Source organism: Aythya fuligula, chromosome 7, assembly GCF_009819795.1.
Source record: "Aythya fuligula isolate bAytFul2 chromosome 7, bAytFul2.pri, whole genome shotgun sequence".
NCBI lineage: Eukaryota > Metazoa > Chordata > Aves > Anseriformes > Anatidae > Aythya > Aythya fuligula.
Genome location: NC_045565.1, coordinates 25,266,335 through 25,290,659, shown reverse-complemented (window position 1 = coordinate 25,290,659; position 24,325 = coordinate 25,266,335). Strand labels below are relative to the sequence as shown.

Here is a 24,325-nt window from a genome sequence, read left to right as displayed (position 1 = left end):
TGAGAATCACGGGGGGATTTATATAATTAAGTTGAATCACTGAGCATTGTTTTTGTTTTCTGCCATTTTAGGCTGCAGGAGAAGAAGATGAAATTTCATTTGGATTTGACTTTCCAGTTTTTGTTAAAACAAGGACAGGTGGAATTGGAAATTACTGAGATCCCAGATTACACCAATGCCATTCTCATTAATAGGAGTGTTGTTGAAGAACTGAATTCCAGTATCACGGTAACTTATAAGGAAATTTAATTTTTTTAAATAAATATATTGGTCTTCAGGGACTCTGTTTTTTCTCTAGTTTGATATCTAGTTTCAATTCATTAATACACACCAGGAGGCTCAATTGTAAACTAAAAGCTGTTAAGAATTCTGTAATGCCCCTTATTATGATATAGAGATTGCAGTGCAGACTGCTTTCTTGATGTTTGATGAATACAATTCAGATCAATGAAATGACAACAGTTTTTAGACATGCCATCACTTACAAACATGCTGTAAATAGAAAATTCTAATATCCTGGGCTCCAGTCCTAGAATTCTCTCAAGGCAAACATACAGTCATGCTGAGCAGTAGCTTACATTAAGGTTTAACAAACTGATACACCTTTTACGTACGGTGAAATCGATTATCATACTTTAAGCATTCTAGCTGTAAATTTGCCTTTTACTGCTAATACACAAAGCCTTCAGCAACAACTGCAAAATACCTTATACAGAGCAAGTTTGTATTTTGTAGAGATCAGATGCCTTAGCCTTCTTATAAAAGATTGCAAGATGTAGAGAGTACAAATTATTGTAATTTTCTAATTTTCTTCATCTCCTCCTATGATCCAAGACTGTGGCACAGAGTATAAAAGGGAACAAAATTCCACAAAAGATAACCATCTTGGGCAAAGTCTGGAAAGAGTCTGCAGTATGCACATTTTCCTTACTAATATCATCACTTTGGAAGCTTGCCCATCTTGTTGCAAATAATTATTCCATAATCCATAGTGTGTGTTAATTAAGATTAATCTTTTTTTTTTTTTTTTTTCAGGTTCAAGGAGAGAAAAAGATTGCTAGCATGGTGGAGCGTAAAGACTTCTCTAGAGGGATATTTCTGTTGGAATGGGAACATAAGAAAATGAGAATGCAAATAGAAGATCTGAAACAGAAGGCTCGGGATATTGCAGTGCTACCTATTTCAAAAGATCGCCAGCTAGTGAGTTACTTTCTCTAATTTATACTTTATACCACAGAGAATTTTGCTGCCTCCTCTTCTGCAGTTGTTTATACATCTTAACTCTCTTACTGCTACCCAGAAACCTAACATGTCAACAGTTCAGCTTCCAAAGAGAAGTTTTGCTCTTGAGATTGATCTTGAGAGTGATGAAATTCAGTTGCAAATGAGGGCAAAGTTATCCCTGACTAGTTCCCAAGTGCACCCATCTGGTGTCTCACAGAAATACTGTAATTTTTGCTCAGTATTCAGAGATAGAGTTCCTACAGAAGCCTTGCTGAGCCCCAGTGCCATTTGTTGGCCTTGGTACCAGCAGAAGAATGACAGGTAATTGTTTGCTATGTCTGGCAAGCAAGAGACAGCAGCTGGGCAGACCAGTCAGCACCTACAGAGCTTTGAAGAAATGCATTTGGCAGGCCAGAAAACAGGAAAAGGTTGTGGAAGAGCAATGGGGATACCCCTGGGAGAAGAGAGGAGAAGAGAGGTGGTAGAGGAAGTGTAAGGGTGCTGCAGGATCGGATGTAAAGCTGGTTTTGCGGTGATGAGGTAGGGGAAATAAAGGTTCAAAGTAACGGATGTTGGAGGACAGGGAAGCTGGAGATATTGCAGTGGGGAGAGCTATAAAGCACAGGGAAAATAAAGAATATTGGAGAGTGAGTAAAGATATTGCAATTCAATCAAAAGATCAGAAGAAAACCCAAACATCTGTTCTGCTCAGGCTTCATTAGTTCTGCCTGTCCAAACTGCTTGTTCATTTCTGAATCACAGCCATGGGACTTCTGAAACTAACATCAGCAAAACAGCTTTCTGAAGAGGTGATGAGACAATGCACTGAAAAGTTCTTGCAACAAATTTATCACCAGGGTGTCGCTGTTACGTTATGTCAAACTTCACTTAAAGAGATGCACTGTTGGCCAGTTAGACTTGTCCTTGCCCATAGCAATGGTATTTTTGAGTAGAAATGCTAGTAGGAAAGGGCTAGTAGGAAGGGCAACAGAGACCATGACAGGAGCAGAAAGAAACATGGCTCAGAGAAACACATGGGGGCCAGGACCTGAGAATGCCTGGAATGAGGGCTAGTCATAGAAAAAATGAATGAAAGCAATTTGGTGCTGTAGGCAAGGAGCCTGCTGGGTCTTTTCTGTTTCTCTTCTTTTAACTGGAGACAAACCACAGAACTGTTATCTGTCAGTTTGGTGGGATGTTTTTTTTCAGAAAGATAAATGTTACATCCACAGAAACCTGTCTTCTGCGCAACTTTGGCCTCCACCTGTGCTAGCTTTGATGATCATATAAGTAAAAGTATATCTTGTTGTTTTTTTTGACAACCTCACAACAAATTCATATGGTCTTTGTTTCCATCAAAACATATAATGCTTCTTAACGGCTGCATAGTCTATTGTATGGCAAGACTATCTTTAACATATCCATTTATTTATGATCACTAGCAAGGTTTTCCACTGTGTCTAATTCTGTTTTGTTTTTTTGTTTTGTTTTGTTTTGTTTTTGAGTTTCACGTATCATGACTGTCTTTACAGAAGTGTGGAACTGTTGAGAACAGCAAAGGCTTAACAACCTCCTTTCCTTCTGTTTTTAATTCTCAGTTCCTAACCATGCTGAACTATGACAGTCGCATTGCCCACCGCATTTCAGTGATGAAGCAGACTCTTGATGTCATGGATAAGGTAATTATTCCTAAGCGAACCAGTGAACCACCACATTTGAGAGACGTCCTTAATTTAAATGCAACTCCTCTCCTTCATTAGCAAAAGGTGTTTGTAAGGAATAACAGCATCCCACATCAGCATACCACCTCTTCAGCTAACTCAAGGACTGTTAAAGCACAGCCACAACTCCACACACAGATGAATGTATATATACATATACACACCTATGTATTTATTCATCTTTCAGTTTTTTCAAGTTGCCTAGAGCTGTTTCTCTGTAGGACTACCGGTCTGTTCATATCACTACCCTCCTATATTCAAAATAACACAGACACAGCAATCTGATTTGCTGGCTCCCTTACCTATTTCAACATTTAAATTATGACTGTCCTTGTCTGTAAGGGATTCCACTGGATTTTCTCCAGGTTACTGTAGCTGACATCAGCTTCCATTTTCTCTGTGTTCCTTTTCAATCTTTGGTATTTACCCTGGCCCTTTAAAGCCCTTGAAGACAGCATCAGCACAATAGCCTATCTTCCACAGTGGCTGGCAGCCAAGGGAGTATTTTCAATGCGCTGATTCCACTGACTTCCTTTCCCTGCTTTGTCTTTCAAGTTTTCTATTAAATCTCTCTCTCCTTGGCCCATGCCTTTTTGTTCGTCTGCTACTTGTATTAGAACTCCATAAAGCATACTGAAAGACACTATACAAAGTAAAGCTAGCAAATCAAAGCACATGAAAATGAATTGAGCTACAAGACAGTGTTGAAGATTGTAGGCTTCCATCAAAAGTTTGTCTTTTGTATTATCTCATGCATTTGCTTTATTCTTTTGGAAATGGACAGTTGCACAAGAAGAATACGAAGCACCGTCAGAAAAGAATTAGAGAGTTGGAGAAGTGCATCGCTTTAAAAGAGCAGGCAAACTATGAGCTCAGCCTTCAGCTAAAGGAAATGCTTGTGTCTGTTTCAGAAAGGAGGCATATCTCTCGGGCAGCTGGTGAGTCACAGTAACGCACTTTAAGTCACAAGCAAAGAACATTCAGAAAACACCTCCTAAGCTAGACAGTCCTATTCTCCGCCAGCATCACCTAAGGGAAAAGAAATTCCTATCTATCACACTACATGCACAATTAGCATTTCTACCACACCATATTTAATGCTATTTACATAAGATCATACCTAGAGATTGGTGCTCTTGTAGCCAAAGTTAATTGACTTTCCATACAGTCAAGTGAACAGAGGACCAAGAAGCTGAGAAGGGTATGCCTTATTAGGAAAACTGTGTAGTTCTTTTCACTAGTAAAATGGTTTTAACACATTGGGTGTGCACCCAGTGCCTTTTTTATTTATTTATTTGCCTTATTCACTAAAGACTCTTAAAGCTAACTTGCCTATTTTATACAGAACTTGGAATAACTCTGGAGCAGGTCCTGTATAAAGACTATGCAGTTACTGTATGTACAGGGTGACCCTTGTATTTTGTTTTATGCAGACATACAGCGTGTTTCTGAAAGGAACGCAAAGCAGCGTTACCAAGAGATTTTGAAGCAGAAAAACCTGCGGGATCTCCTAAGGGAACAAGAAGAAGAGTTTGGAATTCTTCAGGCAGAAGCTGAAAGACTGAGATCAAGAACATTCCCTATTCTTTAAAAAGCCCAGTCCTGGTAGATGTATAGGAAACTGGTCTTGTCTAAGACCCAGAGTTTGGACATACACCTTCTCTCCCTAAACTCTCAACACTTTCTTCTGTAATTTCTTTTAAAATAGTACCAGTTTGAAAGATGCACGTTGTTCTGTTTCATATATTTTATACTTAGTATTATCTTTCTGTTGTTTTAATATATTTCTGCTGTTTTGATTATATAAACATATAGCTCATTACAGAAAATAAATGGAAGAAGTAGTTGTAGAATGCATATCCTTAGTCTGCAATATGCAATTGGAGGACATTTTGAAATGAAGTACTGCAAGAAAGATGTGATTTTACATCTACAAATTGTTTCTCTCTCCCATGCTTTAATTTCTCTTCCACTTCCATAAATTCACATAAAATCTAAACTTACCCCTTTCTAAGAACATTAACTTTGATACCTTAGGTTTAGCAAAGTTCTGTGCTTATAAGGAAAACTACTTCTGTTTTAACCTCACTGCAGCTGCTTTTTTGCTTTATCACCTCTAACAGGTCTCTAAGGATTCTAATTATATCTTGCACTCTTTTTGCAACATTTTTTTTTCTTCCTGTTGAAAACTTCCATAGAAGCAACAGAATTCCAAATTGCCAAAGGTCTTGGGGAAAAGAAGTACCCCTATCAGGAAGCCCTATCATCATTTCTCAGTAAGCTAAAGAGGCACGAAGACATAGTTTCTTAATACTCAAACTGTGATCAGTAATAAAGGTTATTCAATAATCTCTTCATTAATTCTCAGCAGGCAGCAGCATTCAGTATTCTTAAGAGTAAGAATTCTTGTGACTCCAAACTTAAGTCTAATGAGGCCTATCAGTGTTACAATGAACTATTTCATCTGTGATTTTCTTTCCACTTGAGGTGGAATCTAAGAAATTGCTCCTTATTAAGGAAAACAGGAAAAATAGCATCCATACTGAACAGTTAAGGTACAGCCAATGACAATTGTGATTGCATATGAAAAAACATTCACGGGAGAGATTTATGTAATGTTACACCAGATAAGTGATGATTTTAAGGAGAATAAAAGCTGAAGAGTCATACCAATATGTGTTTAGAAGTGAGAAAATGAGCAATTTCAACTTAAAATAATTATAGAAAAACATTTTGAAGAGACAATGTTTATTGGAGGATAAATGAAATGCTGTTTTATTCAGCTTTACTGCAGAAAGGTAAGCAATGCTGTAGTTGAAGCACTTCATTAGACAAGGGAGCACTTTTCTTATACAAAGGGGAAAAAAAAAAAAAAAAAAAAAAAACAGAACATTGCAGCTTTCCCATAATGTAGTACAGCAGACAGAAGTCAATTCCTGTTTTCTACACTTCCTTTCTACTACCACAGGCTGTGGCCGAAGGGTTAGGAGGAACAGTTCCCCTAAAGGCAACTGTTTTGACCAGCATCTGAAAATGTGTTTTCCAAAAGTCAGCATGGGCTCAATCTCTTCCATAGAGTAATGCCTTTTACAGTGCCTACCGTATCTATGTACAGTTTCACCAGTAGCTCATGAGAAACCCTCCTGGAAAACAAAGTTCACTGTCTGATTGACACTTCTAAGGTTATCAGAATTCATTCAGTCTTTTCTGCTTATGCATGTGTGTAATTGAAAACTTTGTACCAGTAGATTAGGTGTCTACAAAATCTTCTTCTGTTCTGCTGTAGTGCAGTAACTGGTCTTCTAACCCAAAAGAATCTATCAGTTGACTGAGACTCACTTTCTTGCCATCTGCAGAAAAAGCTGACTGTAGCTCATAGAGCATCAGCTGGGTGCTGCTTCTCCATTTCGCTATCAAAGCCTGCAGTTCAGACAGGTTGTTCTGAAATTGGGACAAAAAAGACATTTCAGCAAATGACAAATCAGTTTCATACTCTGCGAATCTATGTTTATAATATGCTTAAAACTGAGATAATATACAAATACCACACAAACTAAATGGCTCAGTATTGTAACTTAAATCAGTAAATGAAGATTTGACTCCATTTCACTTCAAAGTGTGATTTAGAAGTGCTTTTTCAGAGGTTCTCCTCACCTTAGATCGGTACATCTTGACCATTTTGAGCCTTCGAAGTAGTTCTTCCTTCTCTTGCACTTGTTTCACCAGCCTTAGTTTTTCTTCCAGGGACTGTTGGTGACTAAGATCAACCCTAACCCCGTTCTCTCCTGATTCACGGAGACTGTTCTCCTGTGAGGGACTTTTGAAACATGTATGCCCAGTGCAGTTTCCTTCCAGGCTTTCAGAACCATCTTGTAACCTGGAACAATCCACACTTTTTTTTGGCAGATGCTCTTTGTCAACATCAGCACAGTCTTTTTCTTCACTGTCTATTTTGAGCCGCTTTGCCACTGTAAAATTAGCATTAAATGAACGTCTTGTTTTCCTTAATCGTTCCCTTAGAGTTGCACTCATTGGCTGAAGAAAATGAACAGCAAAAGAGAGAAAGATCACAAAAGTCTCATCTTTGATCAAATTTCAAAGAACCAAAACTGAACTCCATGCAGAATATGTCATATACATAGAGATAATTGTAACCAGACTTCTGAATTGTCACTGTAGCATTTGTAAACTTAAAGTTAACAAGTTGATTCCTTCCTTTCAGGTGTGTTTGCACACATGGGTGCAATTTACTGGAAAACATACCTCCATGTTGTCTAGGACCAAATCCAAAAATCCTTACTAAGGGAAAGCTACTCATCTAGTCTTTGTGCAGAAGACATGGCATATATCAGCTTTGCTGATTTTATTTCATCTGGTTTGATTTCTCCTCTTGTTTAATGGAGATTTTTTGTTGCTGTTGTTGCATCCCACCACATGTTTCCTGCATTAGCACTAAAACGTATTTTCTACTTCTAAGTATTTCAACTTGTTCATGCTTTGAGGTCCTTTACTAATGAACATCTAAAAAGGGTTTTTTTCTTCAAAATAAGTATTTTTATAGTTTGTGTCTAACATTTTTACCTGTGGGAAAATACTAAAATAAGGGTGAGAAGGATTACCTAAGGAACGTCTGCAACCTAGCTTTATCCAGCATAAATGCAGTTTTTAGTAACATGCACTACGGTGAGTGTGACAGCATCACAGTACACATGCTAGGAGAAATCCCAAGAAGAGTCTGGCATTATGGAGAATATCCCAACTGCAATCAGAGCGTACTATATTCAAGTGCAAATAGACATGGAAAGACAACTTTGGCTTGAGAAAACTAAGTAGTATTGAAAATTACTAGTATGGGATTTTTGGTAGACTGCTAATAGTGAATACATCACTTTATTCACAGCAAACGTATGCGTATTCAGAGCAAGGCATGCCAAGAACACTCCTTACACCCTTTATCTGCACAACCTTGTAGCTGTACGTATAAGCTACCTTCCAACTACTTGATGATTTCATAAGCATTTTTCTTACTATGAAGAATCACATTATTGGAAAAACAAGTTTTTATACCTGCTTCCCTGAACCAGTCCTCTGGGGAGCTGCTGAGCCAGAGTCCTTTGGAGTATTGCACAAAGATGTCAATTTATCAGACGCTGGTTCTTCCATCTTGAGATGGACAGTCTCTGTTAAAAAACAAAATGAGTTACACGTAGTACCTTTTTCACCTGATTATGAGTCACATGGCTGCAGAAATGAGTAAAAAACTCTAAGAAGAAATACTAGAGCTTATTTTCTAACTGTTACATTCATAAAGACACCTGCTGAAGTTACACAGTGGTTTTATGCACTAAGTAGAATCTTGCTTTATGAATACCTTTTCTTCAAGGTGGCAAATGGCACTACTAACTGGTATACAGGATCTGGCTATGAATTTTGTGTACTATTTTTCCTTCAGTAATAAAAATCTATGGTACTTGTTCTTTGAGATGAAAAATCCTACAAAAAATTTTTAGGTGTTCTCCATTATTATGTTTTTTTTTTTTTCCTCCTAGTGCTATCTATAGCAGTGATGTCTTTTTTCAATTGTTATGCAGGATCAAGACAACTTATGAAGTACTTTGACATATTATACTATGCTTGTATATCCAAGTCAGATCCTACAGCATCAAACTCATCAAAAAAAAGCTCACTCCAAACAAAGTATTTTCTTAATGTGAATGGCTCCTACTGCTTGTCTAACTCAAAATCCTTACAAAGCCAGGTTGTTAAGTACCAGTCCTTTGTTTAACCTTTGTGTAACCCAAGCAGCAATAAAAGGATTGCTGGGAGCCACAAGATTTTTATTGTCCATCTGTATAAACAATTAATCTTTTCTATAAAAAAAAAAAAAAAAAAAAAAAAAAAAAAAAAAAAAAAAAAAAGAATCAGGTACCCAGGTCTGTGAAAATAATCTATTTCATTTGATCCTTCTGGGGATGCTGCTTGAAAAAGTAATTACTCATACAAGTGGACTTTTAGATTATAATATGCATTCCCAGTTTGCTCAGAAAAGCAACTTAATTAAAATGATAAATCACACCACTCAGCATGTATCAACTTTAAATTGATTTGGCAATATCTGACTTAGTTTAGCACTTGTGAACCACCTGCTAATGACCAAAATGCAGCTGGAAAATCGTCAGCTACGCCCTCTGTTTACCTAAAACTTGCCACTGGGAATTTCAAAACACAAGCCTCTTAAAAATAAAATCCCACAAAGAAGTCGCTGGGCAACACAGGACTGGCACAAGGGGCTTCCTCTTCCAAGATGAAACATGCCAAAGTGTTACTAACCCAGCAGCTCTGCTCTTCCTGGCTCTGTACCAAGGACACCTCGGTTATCTCCTCATCTTCATTTGTCTTGTCAAGTCAGCGTTCCCTCTGGTTGTTCCAAATTCAACCTATGGCATCCTATTAGGGAAAAAAAAGGACATAATTATTACAGGGAGTCAATTTAATTGGGAATTTTTAACAATCTGCACATTAAAAAGGAAACCCACAGACCCCATCTGTGATATTATTGTTTCTTAATCCAAGCAAGACTACAAAATGCTTTATCATACCAATACAGTACTGAGCTTGTCATAAATTTGGTTCTCTTACTACCAAGAAGCAAAAATAACTTCAAGCCTATAGGTTAGCTCCAACAGACCCGTTCAACTCTCTCAAAAACGAAACCAAGCCCACAAAACCTGTGGCTTTACACCCCAACGCGGATTACTTGCCTGCAAGCGACCCTGAGCAAAACGAAGACTTTTTCACAACACTTCACTAACACCGTTACTTAAACTTGTTCCTTAAACTTTTTAACAGGACGTTCGCCCACGGGAACACTCCAAGCCCTTCTCCAGCACCCCAAAACCCTTTGCTGGTCCCTGAGGGACCAGATCCTGAGGGACCCGTCCCCAACAGCACCCCCGGCCCCTCACGGCCCCTCAGCGCCACAGGGTGCCCCGCTCCCGGGACCGCGGGCGGCGCCTGCGCGGGCAGCGAGGGCGGGCGGCGCTGCGCCTGCGTGCGGGGAAAGCCTTGCCGGGCTTACGGTGCTCGGTGGGGTGGGTTTGTGTAGCGTCCCCTACACCATCGCCATCACTACTACTCCATGTGGGTGTTATGTGTGTTTCTGTAGTCTGCTGTGTTCCTCAGGCCAGCATGGGCACGCTGTTTTCTGCCCCAGGTGGTGCTCGAGGCTGGGCGCCATCTTGTGGTGTGCCCGCCCGCCTCAGGGAGAGGGGCTCTGGCTGCGCCATGGGGCGCTCGGCACCGTGAGGGGTCGGTGGGGCGAGCCCAGGCATTTTGGCAGTGCTGAGGGAACCACGATGCCGTTTCACGCGGTGATCGCCTCAGGGGCTGTCCCCTCAGTGAAGGGGGAGAGCTGTGCCCGGGGAGCACACCCTGAGGGGTGGGAGATGGGTTGGGAAGCGCAAATTGAGCCACACTGCCTCAGGTGTGCAGGGAGGAGAAGTGAAAATGAAGAAATGTGACTGGAAAAGCAGGCAGGTAGATGGTGAAAATGGCAACGAGCAGTCTCAGCTGTAGTGGCAGTCATGCGGTTCGGTGCCGGATTACATCGCCATGACGTGCAGGCGCTGCTGAAGCAAGTGTCCTGTCAGCAGAGATCTCTCCCGTGCTGCAGGCCTCATTCCCCCAAATGGACTTTAACATTTCTCAGAAGTGATCCATGTAAAACGTTTTTCCAATGTAACTGTGTCAGGACTGAGCAAATGGTTGGAAGTGGCCATAACAGCAACAGCTCCCAGCCTCCAGGTGAGCTGCTCCAAGCTGCCTTCACACAGCTCTGCTGGTCAGTGTGTGTGGAGAATACACACCTGCAGTCTCCATAGATTATTCCCTTGATTTACATAGCAGAACTGCATGAGTATCATGCTTGATTCCTCCTTACAACTGTGGATGAGGATGATGAATTTTCTTTTTGTTTCCTGTAACTTCTCATCTTATTGAAACAGGATAACTGAGAGGTGAGTAAGCACGGAGCACGGTCAATGCTAGCAGTTGCTGTGCTTCTAGCCAAAAGTATACATAGATTCACTCATTTCAAATAGAATTTTACAGTGAGGACAGCAACCTTTTTCTCTCATAACATCAACAGTAAAAGATACAAAAGCGTTCACAGCCCATCTGTAAGAAGTCTGTTTTGGAAACCAGAATTTGGGCCTACAGATTATTCCTTGTACAGGGATTGACTGTGTGTGAAATTGCATATTTTCTAAACTTTATTTCTAAATATTTGAAAATATGCATTTAGCAAATATCAGAAGTTAGATTCTGTGACGAAACTGTATGATCAGGTATAAACACCTAGCAAAAACAAGCACAATGCCTCTACTGGTACTTGAAGAAGTTCTGAAACATTTTTAAGCCCCAGTGTGATCTAGCCCATTTAAATTTATTTATTTATTTTTTAATACTTGCAGCTATTTTTTGTCACTTTTTTTTTTTTTTTTTAAGTATCTAAAAAATGGTTTGCTAATAGAACTGCTGCTGCAAATTCATCAGGTGGGTTGGTTTTCAAATGCACTGGAGCTTTGAGACAACATGTCTCTGGGTTCACAACATGTTTCCTTCTGTCTCTAGGATGGTCCCGTTTTTAAATTACTCATGCTCTGTTGTACAGACACGCTAACAGTTGTGTTGCACAAGAACAACAGAAAGCTTGAGATTTTAGATCATTTGCCAGCTAAGATTCCAGTAAGATTTTACAAGAACACAACGTGAAAAAGTCATCCTGTGCATTATCGTTGCTGCCTTATTAGATTAACGCCCATGTGCCCCACCCTGGGTGAATTCCAGCCAGCCTGAGCCCGTGAATGTAGAAAGATGGTTCCACATGGAGGTTTTGGGTGTTTGATGGACTACACAATGGGGGGAGAAAAGGAAATTTTATCGTTAGTGTTCACTGCTGGGCAGTCACTCTAAGAGGTCCTGTTTCAGGTTGGTATTAAGTGTTTAGCCATTTGTTAAGCTTACCTAGGGATTCACTGGGTGTTTAAACATGTGAGTAGTCCTGCAATTTATGTAACTTGTCCAAGATGTGGCAGGAGGCCCCTGACCAAGCTGGGAACTGGAGAGTAACCTCAGTCACTACCCAGTGACTTCCAGTACTTCTACTGCAGAAACCCAGTAGTGTTTGGTATCGCTATCCACTTAAAGATGGCAAATAGCAGTCAGACTAAAACCTTCCTCCCAAAAAGTGTGCCTCTTTCCCTTGAAAAAGAGATTGTCCATGTGTTACTGATGCTGGCGTGTGTATGGCACGCTGTGGAGCATTTTGCATGCTTTTCAGTTAAGCTCACCAATGTGTGCACGCAGTTAAACATTATAATAACTGTTGTTGGATTACTTTTTATTCCTTTTGTGATCAGACTAATTTGAGTTAAACAAAATGAAAGAAAAATATTATAGGAAATGGTGCACTCGGTATAAAAATTGTTGAGATCTGTTTGCTGAACATACTGCTGCCCTGCAGAGAAACTGGTTTCCCTAAAGAACAAGCAGGAAAATGTGATTCCTTGTTTAATTTCCTTTGGTGTTCCTATGGTGATGTTTTAGTGATTGGATTTTTTTTTTTTTTCCATTTTACACCAGGTGAACGGCAGACAATTTGCCTGCATGAGTGAAAGATGTTGTCTGTAGAACATCTCTTTCATTAATCTTATGTTACCAGGAGAGCACTCAGGCTTCAGCATCTGCACTGACAGGACAAGAACATGTTGTATTCCCCCATGGCATTATCTCTTGTAGCAAATCCAAAGAGGAGAGGAGCAGTAAAGGACACTGACTCTGGGTTTAGAGGCTCCTGTTTGGCCTTCACAGCTTCTTCTCTTCCAGAGTGCCAGAGGCATCACAAAACTTCCATTTAACAGCTTGCTGGGCACAAGAGCCGTGCCTTTTCTCCCTAAACATCGCCAATGAGTAACAGAGATGTTAGTCAACACACCGAGTCTTGAGGCACATATGCATTGCCCCCTCTTCTCACTTTTTGGAAATCTGTTGATCTTGTTTAAAGCCAAATGATGGATCCTGACGCATGAAGTTCGCTGCACTGTCTGCATGTTTTCTCTTGCCGGAGGCGGGAGGGTGGAGTGTTTTTCTGTGCCCAACCACTAACTGCTGCAAACATTTTTAAATCCTTACCCATTTCAGCATGGGCCTAGGGCTGTGTTTTGGCTGGCTGCAATTCACTCCTCAGAAAAATGTTCTGACTTGTTTGCAGCCGTGTAAATGTAGCAAAGGAAGGGCTGCACAGGCTAGATTCCCAGAGTAAAACCAGTTTAGACTACAACAAAACTTGACCTTGGGATACAGATTCTGCTCTTATAATGGTGCAAATGCCCACTAATTACGCAGAAGTTGCAGGACGACATCAGCATAAAGCTGAACCAAAATCAAAATTCTGTCTTTTCTGCTCTGTGCCTGGGGCTTGCTTGAGCTCCACCACATTTTTTGCTTCAGTTTTCAAAGTACCTGTGTTGAAAAGAAAAACTGACATAATTTCTTGTAGCTGAGCTACTGCAATTTGCCATTACAAAAGGTAAGGTAAAAGCCAGCTGAGATGGACTTCCTAGTTCTTGCTGCTGCTTGCGAGAACAACCAAGTGGGTGAGGCACAGTGCTAATGAAAGGGAACAACCTAAGAATGTCTTTTATTTTTGTGTCTGCATGTGGGATTTTCTCTGGCATAGTCATGCCAAAAATTACAGTGTTTGAAGTCTTTATGAGAGAAGCAGGCAGAGAAGGGGAACAATAAACAGACCTTCAGTGTTTTTGTCTTTGGTGGGGAAGTGATTGATCATTATTTTAAGAAATTTCAAGGCTGTTAAATCTAAGCCCTTGCCCAAACTAGTACCTGTTACAGCTTTTGTCATGTGTGATGATCTGAGCGTATTTTTGTGCTCAAGGTATTTGGGAGATTTTGGTTTTTTGTAAGGAACATGCAGCTCTGCCCTGTAATGCTCAGTCAGAGTAGATGTTAAATTGGGGTTGCTTTACATCCTGATTTCAAAAGTCTGTGTCAGTTTTTAAAACGAATTTGGAAGGGAGAAGTTCTTGGAGAGATTGTGGGTGAAATCTGGCTTAGTCTTGGTGTCTTAACTTCCCTGGTCTTCAAGTATTGTGACCGAGGCTCTTGCACCTTCCTCGGCTGTTAGTGGGGACAAGCAGACTCCTTGGTGGCTCGTAGAGCACAGTCTGCTCTGAGGGAGGACAGGCAGACATCCCTCAGCTGAGCAGAAGCATCATGAGCTTTGCTGAGGCAAAAAGCCCTAATTCAGAACCTGGTAACATCTCTCTGTTCCTGTAATATCCTTCGCTGCAGAAGTTTGACTGACTGGCTGTGTTTGCATGACACAGGTTGTGTGTATGAGAGTTTGAAGAGTTGTTTTGGGACACAAAAGTCAATTCCATGCCATGTCCAGGTAACTCATAGCTTGATCACACTGGTCTGTGCTTCTGGCTGCCAAAGGTGAAAGCGTGGACGTGGTTTATCCACAAGTGTAGCTGGTTTGAGGGCTGGTACCACAGTCTGTAGGCCTTGGGGGGCCTGTAGGCAAGTCCTGCAGCAAGCAGGTAAGCACAGACAGACACACACCTTGTGTTCTTCCTGGATTCCTGGGGCTCTCCCTGCTGCTCTGAATGTAGACCTAAGTGAGTCTTGTCCCTCATCACTTCAGCAACAACCCTCGTTATTGGTTTTGGTTTAAAACAACAAAAAAAAACATCATGCTGAGCACACCCCCTGCCTCCTAAACTGCAGCATCAGCAGGCAGGATGTAGAAATACACTCCCTCCCTGTTATTAAGTAACAAATTAGCTCATTAACCTGAGGCTACAGAAAGCCTTGTAAAGTAAAAAAAAAATAGAGGTCTTTTCCTAGGAATCAAATATGAATGTGGTGTTCTGAGAATTTTCCCTCCCTGGATACTGGTGACAAGGAGGTGCCACATAAAGATCCGAGAGTTCAGTGTGCTGTCAGACGTTTGCCTACACTTTTATGGCAAACCAGGCTCAGAATTCAAAGTTCTCGTGTGAGAGCTGGCTCAAAGTGTTTTTCTGTTTTCCTGGTCATACTATCAAGTTAATAACTTGCTTGATAGTTTAAATGTGCTGCTGTGAGAGGTGGGCTCTGTCTGTATGGGTGTGTGCAAACAACATCACACATCTAAGCACAGCTACCTTAGGAAAAAATCCACCGACAATTGTGAATAGGCATAAAACACTCACTTTTAGTGTAAAGGTTGAAGCAAATTCTTTAAAAGTCAAAAGATTCAAAGTATTTACAGATCATGGGAAGTAAATAAACCCTTGTTTAATCAACCCTCCCTTCAAAACATTCAGCTATAGGGAAGGCACCAAGAATGCTGCTGTCCCATCTCTGTCAGCAAGGGATACACAGACTGAGGCTTGTTGACTTCCCCTAGTGTCCTGAGTAAAATGTGCTATGTGTGCCTGTTACGGCTCATCTCAAGCCGGGTATCCCAGTGTTCGTGAGCTGTAGTGGTTCTGTTCTAATTATTTCCAGGCTAATTTCAGGGTAAAATTCCTGATCCTGTTCATATCTGAAGTAACAGCATGTGGAACCCCTTTTTCCACATCAGCGTGCAGAAGGACCTTTACTAATGGGTAACAGACATCGTACCATTTTCATACAGCCTCGATGGGCTTAGAAGAACATTTGTCCTAAATGGAGTCCCATAATGCTGATCTGGTACTAAGAAAATTAAGAAAATTCTTTGGTGAGCCAAGTTACAAACTGCTACCCACTTTAACTGGGGACATTTCCGCATCAGTTGATGATGTAGCTGTGAGGTTGTGTCCTGGCATCAGTGACCTTCATCCCACGTATCAGTGGTCATGTAAAAAGGGCACTTCTTTGTCACCCTCTTTGACAGTCACACCATAAGATAGCACTCCTGCAACTGGAAACCTCCTAATGTAATCACAGCTGAAAGGAGAGCTACTCTGATCTTGATTTTTTTAAAAGTTTAGTGCATTTTCCTTGAGTTAATTACAAGCATTTTCATGGGTAACATGCCAGAATGATCTATTTCATCATTGTTAAATGCTTGGTGGTAACTCAACATATGGGTATGTATTGACAAGTTTTCTCTTGAAAGACTGCGCAGGAGTGAGATCAGCAGATAGATCACCCTGGAGTTTTAACTATCATGTGCCCTGCCTCTTCTTGAGTCTGTAAAAACAGGAGTGAATAACCTTAAAACTGCCCACAGTAATGTCTAGATAGAACATCCTTTGTGCCATCCCTCATTTTTGTAAGATCATGGGCATGTATAGCTGCACCCTACGTAATCATGTGAAACATGGGTACAAAGAATAATCAAATATATCACTATTTGCATCATGCAGTTTGTTTTCTTCAGTGACGACAACTTTTTTTTTGCATTTCAGAAAGAAATTCTGAGTCAGATTTTATTTATTTATTTTGCCTTAAATCAGGATTCTCTAGAAGCCTACCTTACTTCATCATTTTGGCCTATCAAGGCCATTAGTAGAATGAACGCAACTGAAATCTAAGATTTCCTTTCCATTTATGCCCCACAGATGCAGCCATGTTTGAAGTGATGCTGTAGGTGATTAAACCGTGGTTTAATGGTCATCATCTCTGGCAGAGGAATCCCAAGAGATGGCCACCAATTCCAGAAGATTTTGAATGAAGAGATTGGTATGTGCTAAATCAAAGCATCTTTAGAACATATTTCAAAATTAAATGTTGTCTGTGTTTTCCCACTGATGTTTTAAAACTACAGGTCTTAAGTAAAGCAGTAAACAGTGCACTGAAAGGACACTTTTAGACTATTCTAACTCTTTAAAATGCTGTTTTCAGTTATCCATAATAGTTCCTTGAATACTTAGTACAGAATTATTCTGTGAGTATTTCAGATGCACATAGCACACAACAAACAATGAATTTGTATTTGAGCATGTGCTTGTTTATTGATTACTTGTTTATACGTTGAGAGTTGTACATCCTAATATTTTATTGTACACCTCTATTGCTTCTAAATGCTGTTGTGTTTTTTTTTTCACTAGTCTGTTATTTTTCAGTTGTCCACAGTGCCCAGTGCATTTGTTTTAGAAAAAGCAGGATTCCACAGACACTGCAAATAACTCCAGTAAAATAAAGAATAAAAGTAGGAGCGTGTAATCCTAATAACTCATTTAACACCAACTCACCTTCACTGCCCAGCCTCACGTAGCTGACTGCTCTTGACTCTTTCTGGCAATTGCTGAGTCTCTGTTTCCATTGCATCTCTTCCATTTGGTCTCTGTCTTCCTAAGGCTTCCTTATATGATATTTCGTCTGCATGTGTTGGCTTGTTGATTTCTTTGTTTTGTTTGATTGCATATTCTTGGCATGCATTAGCTTCTACAGATGCTTTTCTCCCTTCCAGATTTTGTGTACTGAGATGGAGGGGATCAAACCTTGTATTGATGAGGTTGGGGATATATCAGTAGGTATTGGACATGGCTGTTTATTTTAAAGAATTTTCTTGTAGAAATATTAAGAACACCATTTTCCAATGCACACTTTTTGTGCATGCACTACTAAGTAAATACCTACTGAAACTAAGTTCAACACTGCCTGCTGGTCCCATCTATGAGCTTCACTAATTTGGCACTGCTTGTCATCTTCCAGCAAAATACAGTAGTTTTACCTGTAGTTACAGGTTTAAAGATATCTGCAAGACTGCTAAATTGTTATTATCAAAACAGTAATTAGCAGAAGTGTCATGGAATTAAGCTAGGCCAGCATGTGTTTGACAGCCTTGGGCAATGCTGGGAGTGGAGTCCCCAGCTCAGCACAGTACGTACATACATGTGTAGCTTTAAGCATGTGGGTAGTCCCCAAGAAGGGTAGTGGTGGTGCACAGTGGTCAGAGGACTGGGAAGCCTAAGGAAGAGCAGTGGGAGCAGGAAAAGCTGAGTCTGATGTTGAAATCCCTAATGGCATACACGACAGCAGCGTTCAAATACATAAAAGTGTCAGTGACAAAAAAGGAGGTAAGTTACACTGAAAATGTAGAAGAGAAAGGGATCCTCAGCTGAAGCACGAGTTACTTGTTTTGGAACTCCAAGGTAATTTCCAACAGCAGGCACAGTGAGGTGTGCACCAGATTGGCTCAGGAGGCTCTGAAACCTCTAGACAATTTTGGTGTCTTTTAAAGAAAAATCTGTTGAGAATAGTTAAGTGGAGCTGGGTCTTAGAATAGGGAGATGGACAAGATACCTACTTGTCAGCGTTTTCAGATGTATTTTTCTACAGTTGTAAAACTTTATGTGCTTCAAATTACACACCTACATCAATATGGAATATATAAAGACTCTCAGTGTTCACCCTTACAGACTTAGGCAAATATTATTCTGTCAGAAGGGGGAGCACTGGAACGGAGTTCTCACTGGGCTCCTTGTGAGTGCCTTCCTAATCTTCACAAGAGAAACTGGATTCAGTGAGCTCAGTGGACTAACTCCAGTCATACACACACTTGTTAGTGAGGGTTCTTCACGTCAAATCACCAAAATTGTGCTTGAGCCACAATTTTTATCTTCCCCTCATACCTAACACAAAGATTTTCTTGGTGCAGACTTGAATCTTTGAGAGAGGGGAAATACTTTATTCTGAACTCTATGCTGAAAACTAAACCCAGCTGCGTTACTGAAGTTACATTATTTGCTGAGGTTAAAAAACCTTCAGCTGACAACTTTAATCATGGATGATAATAAAGTGGAAGTCAAAGGGCTGTTCTTTTGAAGGCACTGGGTAAGCAAGGCAGTCACCGTAACGTGCATCTGGCAACCTGCAGTAACATTTTCTCAGAAAGATCCATCCCAGCAGGAACATCTGAAAACCATAAAATACAGAGATGATTTTGATAAGGGAAGGCTGCATGTTATCACATGTCTCACAAGCTGAACTTCGGACAGAAGCAAATTAATGGGAATCTGAATCACTTTGAAATGAAAAGGCTGAATAATAACAAATTTCCAGGCAGTGATCATCTTGCTGACAAGAAGTGACACACAAGAGCCCCGGCTTTTGGGAAAGGCAATACCTGTGTGCTTTGGGTCAGAAAAGGGATTTTTCAAGCAGAGACATGAAAATAGAGATGGGCATAGCCAGAAGGTTCAGAGCCAAGTCAGAAAATTTGCCAGAAACTGGAAAGAAAGGTTACTTAAATAGCTTGCCCCTAAGTTTTCAGTGTTCACTTACAACTGTCTTAGAACTTTTTCAAAAATCATCTGCTACCCTGAAGTCAGTGTTCAAGCCCTGGTACAAGCAATGCACAACAAATAAAAGCTTCCTTTTCCCTCAGGGTTTTCCCCTGTCAGCTGAGCTGCTAGAGTGCAGCGTACTGACCATCATGCTGCTGTTTCTCCCTTTGCTTGTGATTAAATACCTTCCTGGCACTGGAGGAAGGTTGGTTTGCCAAACGAGATCCTCCTGCAGGCAGCGTTATGTGAAAGACTGATAGAACCACTGTGTGGCCATTACTGAGGAGAGCAAGAAATGAAAGAGTAACTGAGCTTAGGAGCTAGATTATATAAAGAGGCTTTCCTCTGCTTCTGCTCTTTAGCTTCTCTGCATATTCCTTGTTTACATCCTTGCCTAGCTACAGAGACGTAGGAGTCCTGCAGAAAATACCCAATCAACTCTGGCGCCTTGGCGAGCTGCTGCATGGTTGTCGTCTTCATGGTTGTCGTCTTGATGTCATTTCAGTCGTACCAGTGAGTTACAGACCAGTGACACGAGCTGTGCTAGGTGCAGCAGCTGGGACATCTGGGTTCTACCTGCATCAACTGCCAGAGGGTCAGGCATGGTAGAGCTACACGTACGTGATTTCTGCAGGTGATACTGTCAGTACTGCTACTGCTACACCAATAACCGTGGGTAGATGCACCACAGGCTGTATTGTACCATTGTGTTCTTTTGAAGCAGAAATAAATCAGGTGGAAGGACCACAGACCAGCACTGATCCGTTCTGTTATCTGCTGGGCCCTAAATCTTCTCTTTGTTTATCCTTCAACAAACAGATTTTGGTTGGAATTAGCATATCACCTGCGGTTTTGTATGGCAAAGGTGTGTCTGGCTGGAGATTTGCTTGCAGAAGCATGATCGCTAATAAAAGGTGGGAGGCTTGGAGAGGTGTGGGGGAATGGGAGCATGCAGAAAATAACCCCGGATGGTGCTGGATGCTGCTTTTAACCCACATAAGAAGAAAGCTACAAACCAAAAAGTGCTCTAGATTAAAGAGCAGTGAGGGATCATAAAACCGATTGAAAAACATTTGTTAATGAGCAGCCAGCTATGAATTTCAACTTCTACAATATAGTTCAAATATTTACTCTCATTCTAGCTATTGATGGGGTGACTAACTACTCTGTAGCCTCAGCCATAGCTTCCAGCTTTTACTTTTTTATATAATTAACACAGAGGCAAGGCAAAAAAAAAAAAAAAAAAAAAAAAAAAGGAATGGCTGGAGACTGAGATTTTAACTGTAATATCTGTTTTTCAAGTGGTTTCTGAAGAGAAGCGTCGAGAAGTGTTGTGTTTGCTGAATACTGTGGGTCTGATCTGTAGTTTTGCTTCTGTGGTATCGTTTGTGTGGTCAGGAATTCTGTGCCAGGCTGTCAGATATGGGTGTGAAACTTGATCTGAAGTGCTAGCCTATGGAAGGAAATCCACAAATGCTATAATTATGTAACAAGATACAGGCTAAAAGGCACTGTGAGATAGATAAATAAATTTGTATTTTTTATTTAAGCATGAAAATATAAAATAAAAATATAAAATGTAAAATATACTATATATTATTTATACTAACATGTAAAAATATATAAAATCCAAGCATAAAATCCTTAAATCTCATAAGATATAAAGATCTTTACATAACAACAGAAGCTGAGCAAGATAGACCTTGTACCTTGCGGCCAAGATCTTAAAGAAAATTCTTGGTGTGGCGGGAGGTTGGATCAGAGTTTCAGCCTGTGCCAGCTTTCCCCCAAACAGAGTGAGGACCAGCACTGTCACACGGATTTCCACCACAGAGCAGGCAGCACACTGCAGTTTTCTGTCTCCAAAGCCTTGCAGTGACCAGGCTGAACAAAGTGACTGCTGTGCTCCTTGCAAAGCTAGCAAAGACGGAAGGGAGTCTTTTTGTAAGCAATCAATTCGCCTTAAAAGTCAGAAGAAAAATATGTTCTAGAGGAAGACACCTATAACATCGTCTGTGGGAAGAGACGTTAGCAGACTGAGTCACCTGCAGTTCCGCTGAGCTCTGTGACTCCTTTACTGCTTGTTCCTGAGGGGTTCTCCTGGAGTCAAGGACGGCTAAACATGCTCCGTGCTGGCATTTGTACCTCTTGATACAACAGCTTAAAGCTTGTTGGCTTTGCTGTCTCCATCATGATCTGAAGGAGGCGGAAATCTGATGTAATCATTCAGACCATCCACCCTGTTCCATTTTCTAAAAAAACGGCTGATGAATTTGAAATGGCTTAAGCTTGGAGGTTGTCATCACATGAATCTTTTTTAAAGACTTAGGAAGAAAAAGATACTGCACTGCTACACAAGTGATATAGAAACTGCAACCAAATCCACTACTGTCTAGTTTGATGTTTTCTACCACGAGCTTCCCTTCCCACTGTTGAGGACAAAAGCATTTGTCCTGCTTTCAGATCTGTAGATCAAAGCTTCCCTGGATGTAGGATTGAATTTGGGGCATGAACTTATGAGTTGTATTGCTTTGACGACCTATAGAGCTCTCTTATTTTTCAGGATGCAATAAAAATGAAATATTTTCCTTACTTTCTCACATATTTTCCATGAACCGTTGCCACAAACCCCATGTGCAGTATAGACTATAGCAGCTTTGGATGGGTACTTAGGCTTTCATAGCCTTTTTGCTCACTTTAAAAAGTACTTTGGAGCCAGTACATCAGTCTTTTATTCCAGGTCCAGCTTTTTATTGGTGCTGTAAACTGCGTAAGTCTTATCAGCAGCCATCTAGTTCTTCATTTTATCAGTTGATCCTGAGCTGAAGCAATCACAGAGTAACAGGATGGTTCGGGCTGGAAGGAACCTTAAAGATCACCCTGTTCCCATCCCCTGCCACGGGCAGGGACACCTCCCACCAGACCAGGTTGCCCCCAGCGCCATCCAGCCTGGCTGTGAACACTTCCAGGGATGGGGCATCCACAGCTTCTCTGGCAACCTTTTCCAGTGATTCACCACCCTCATAGTGAAGAATTTCTTCCCAATATCTAATCTAAATCTTCCCTCTTTTAGTTTAAAACTTACTCCTAGTCCTATCACTCCACTCCCTGACAAAGAGTCCCTCCTCAGCTTTCCTGCAGGCCCTCTTTAGGTACTGGAAAGCTGCTGTGAAGTCTGCCCAGAGCCTTCTCTTCCCTAGACAGAACAACCCCAGCTCCCTCAGCCTGTCTTCATAGGAGAGGTGCTCCAGCCCTCTGATCGTCCTTGTGGTCCTCCTCTGGACCTGCTCTAACTGGTTGGTGTCCTTTTTATGCTGAACACAGTGCTCCAGGTGGGGTCACATGAGAGTGGAGAGGGGAAAAGTGACGGAGACACAATTTCTACAACACAGAAGAACGTTTCCAAAGAGGAGGCAGCCCTGAAGAAGTGTTACTGGCTCTGCATGGGACTACCTCATTCTTTACTTCAGTCATTTTTACGGTGTGAGACAGAAGGGTCTCCAGCCTCAGTACTGAAAACACGTACGAAGCTTCCAGCTGCCACGGGAGGTGTGTTCTGGAGACTGATTCGACCAAAAGGCTCATGTCCTGTCTTGTGTTCCCAGTCCTGCAGGAGAAGATCTGCAGTCTTCCAGCCATGTGTATTGGATAATAATATTTTATGCCTCTGGAATGTATCTGCTAATAAAGGAGTGCCATTTAAATCAGGGCTTTGCAAGCCTGTACATGGCAGGGGAGGCTGCGTGCCCCAGGAAAAGCAGGTGCAGTAAGACAGAATTGAGCCTTTCTGAGGACCAGCGTGGCAAATAAATAGAGGCAGAAGTAGGAATAAAATCAGTTTCACATGACTCCTTGCCTCAGGCAGTTGTAGTAAGTGGGATGATGTTGCCCTTTGTTCTGAAAAAAAGATCTATAGTTGCTCCATTATAATATGCAGTGTTAATGCGGATCTTAACAAATGCAACAGAAGCAAGCACAATCCAGCCCTATGCTATGAGAAACCGTCTCTTACCGATTCAAAACTCATTTGCAATAGTCTGATAAACGTGTGTTTGGAAGTTAGCTGATTTGTGGTCGGGAAGCACCCATAAAGTGGTGCTTCCCTGGAAGTCTTCAAAAGATGTTTAGATGTAGAGCTTAGGGAAATGGTTTAGTGGGGACTGTTAGCGTTAGGTCAGAGGTTGGACTCGATGACCTTGAGGTCTCTTCCAACCTAGAAAATTCTGTGATTCTGTGATAACAAGAAGCTGATTAAGGCAGAAGTATGGAATCTCTTCTGATCGATGGCAATAAACATAGCTCACAAGGTGTTCCCTCAGAAGGAGTGCCTCAGCAGCCCATCCAGGACTTATCATTCTGTTTACTTTGGCAGTGAAAAGAGAGCACCACCCTGAAATGCTTGAGAGCCTAATCACTGGCAGGGCCTTCCTAGCGACGAAGAGGAAGGAGCATGTTGCTGGAGAATTTAGCAGACATCACCTCTGGGACAGAAATCTTGAAGAGCTTTTTTGGTCTTCCATTCAAAGTCTGAATCAGGAAATTTGCTGAATGGCCTCAGCCTTCATCATGGGTGGGCTCTAGAGGGACAGCCAGAACCTCGTGGGATCTGCAGAGCACAGCTGTTCTGATGTGTTTTTACAAAACCACATTTATTTATTTATTTTTACATCAGAAGCATGGCTTCATAATCTTGATACTTCTCCTAGAAAACTTACTATTTTAAAGGAAATATTTTCTCAAGTCCCTTCAGCCCAAGACAGATTAACTGAGGATTAGAGCCAATAATGTGAAAATCTCATCTTTAAGTCACTGTAAAAGTGATTCAGAGAAAGGACTTGCACCAGATTTTACATGTTCCAAGTGAATGTATTCACCGCTGGGCTGCCCTTCTCTTGCTTCTCCATGGAACATGTAATGCCTTGATTTCCATTTGACACAGATTTAGGCCAAGGGGAGGCTCTGACCCCTTCAATATTAGTCACCTGTGTTAATTAGCAGATCTCCTGTCATGATCAGACAGACAGGAGCACATCTACGAGCTCAGCATGCAGCAGAATTAGAATTCACATGCGTTTCCCAGCTTGCCTTTATTTTTTG

The 24,325-nt window shown here is 41.1% G+C and overlaps 2 protein-coding genes across 2 annotated transcripts in view; one reads left to right on the top strand and one right to left on the bottom strand.

The window, feature by feature from the left end:
• The window catches only part of CFAP43 (cilia and flagella associated protein 43), a 43,789-nt gene extending 39,253 nt beyond the window's left edge, over window positions 1-4,536 (top strand). The window contains exons 35-39 of the mRNA XM_032191223.1: window positions 72-228; window positions 1,036-1,200; window positions 2,823-2,903; window positions 3,730-3,883; window positions 4,379-4,536. Of these exons, the coding sequence (XP_032047114.1) occupies window positions 72-228; window positions 1,036-1,200; window positions 2,823-2,903; window positions 3,730-3,883; window positions 4,379-4,536 (715 nt within the window). The remainder of the gene's footprint in view (window positions 1-71; window positions 229-1,035; window positions 1,201-2,822; window positions 2,904-3,729; window positions 3,884-4,378) is intronic.
• A 1,300-nt stretch (window positions 4,537-5,836) lies between these two features.
• On the bottom strand, window positions 5,837-9,388 carry SFR1 (SWI5 dependent homologous recombination repair protein 1). The gene is made up of 4 exons (XM_032191312.1): window positions 9,276-9,388; window positions 8,013-8,125; window positions 6,600-6,980; window positions 5,837-6,386 (listed from the first exon to the last, which is right to left on the bottom strand). Exons 2-4 carry the CDS (start codon window positions 8,106-8,108, stop codon window positions 6,195-6,197), a joined length of 669 nt encoding a protein of 222 aa, XP_032047203.1. The 5' UTR covers window positions 8,109-8,125; window positions 9,276-9,388; the 3' UTR covers window positions 5,837-6,194.
• Between the last annotated feature and the right edge of the window lie 14,937 nt (window positions 9,389-24,325).

Excerpts from the sequence above, each read along its gene's own strand:
- SFR1 (XM_032191312.1), bottom strand. The coding sequence starts at position 8,108 with ATGGAAGAACCAGCGTCTGATAAATTGACATCTTTGTGCAATACTCCA. Across the intron at positions 6,981-8,012 it reads GGACTGGTTCAGGGAAGCAG|CCAATGAGTGCAACTCTAAG; the intron begins GTATAAAAACTT and ends CATTTTCTTCAG. Across the intron at positions 6,387-6,599 it reads TCAAGATGTACCGATCTAAG|AACAACCTGTCTGAACTGCA; the intron begins GTGAGGAGAACC and ends TCCCAATTTCAG.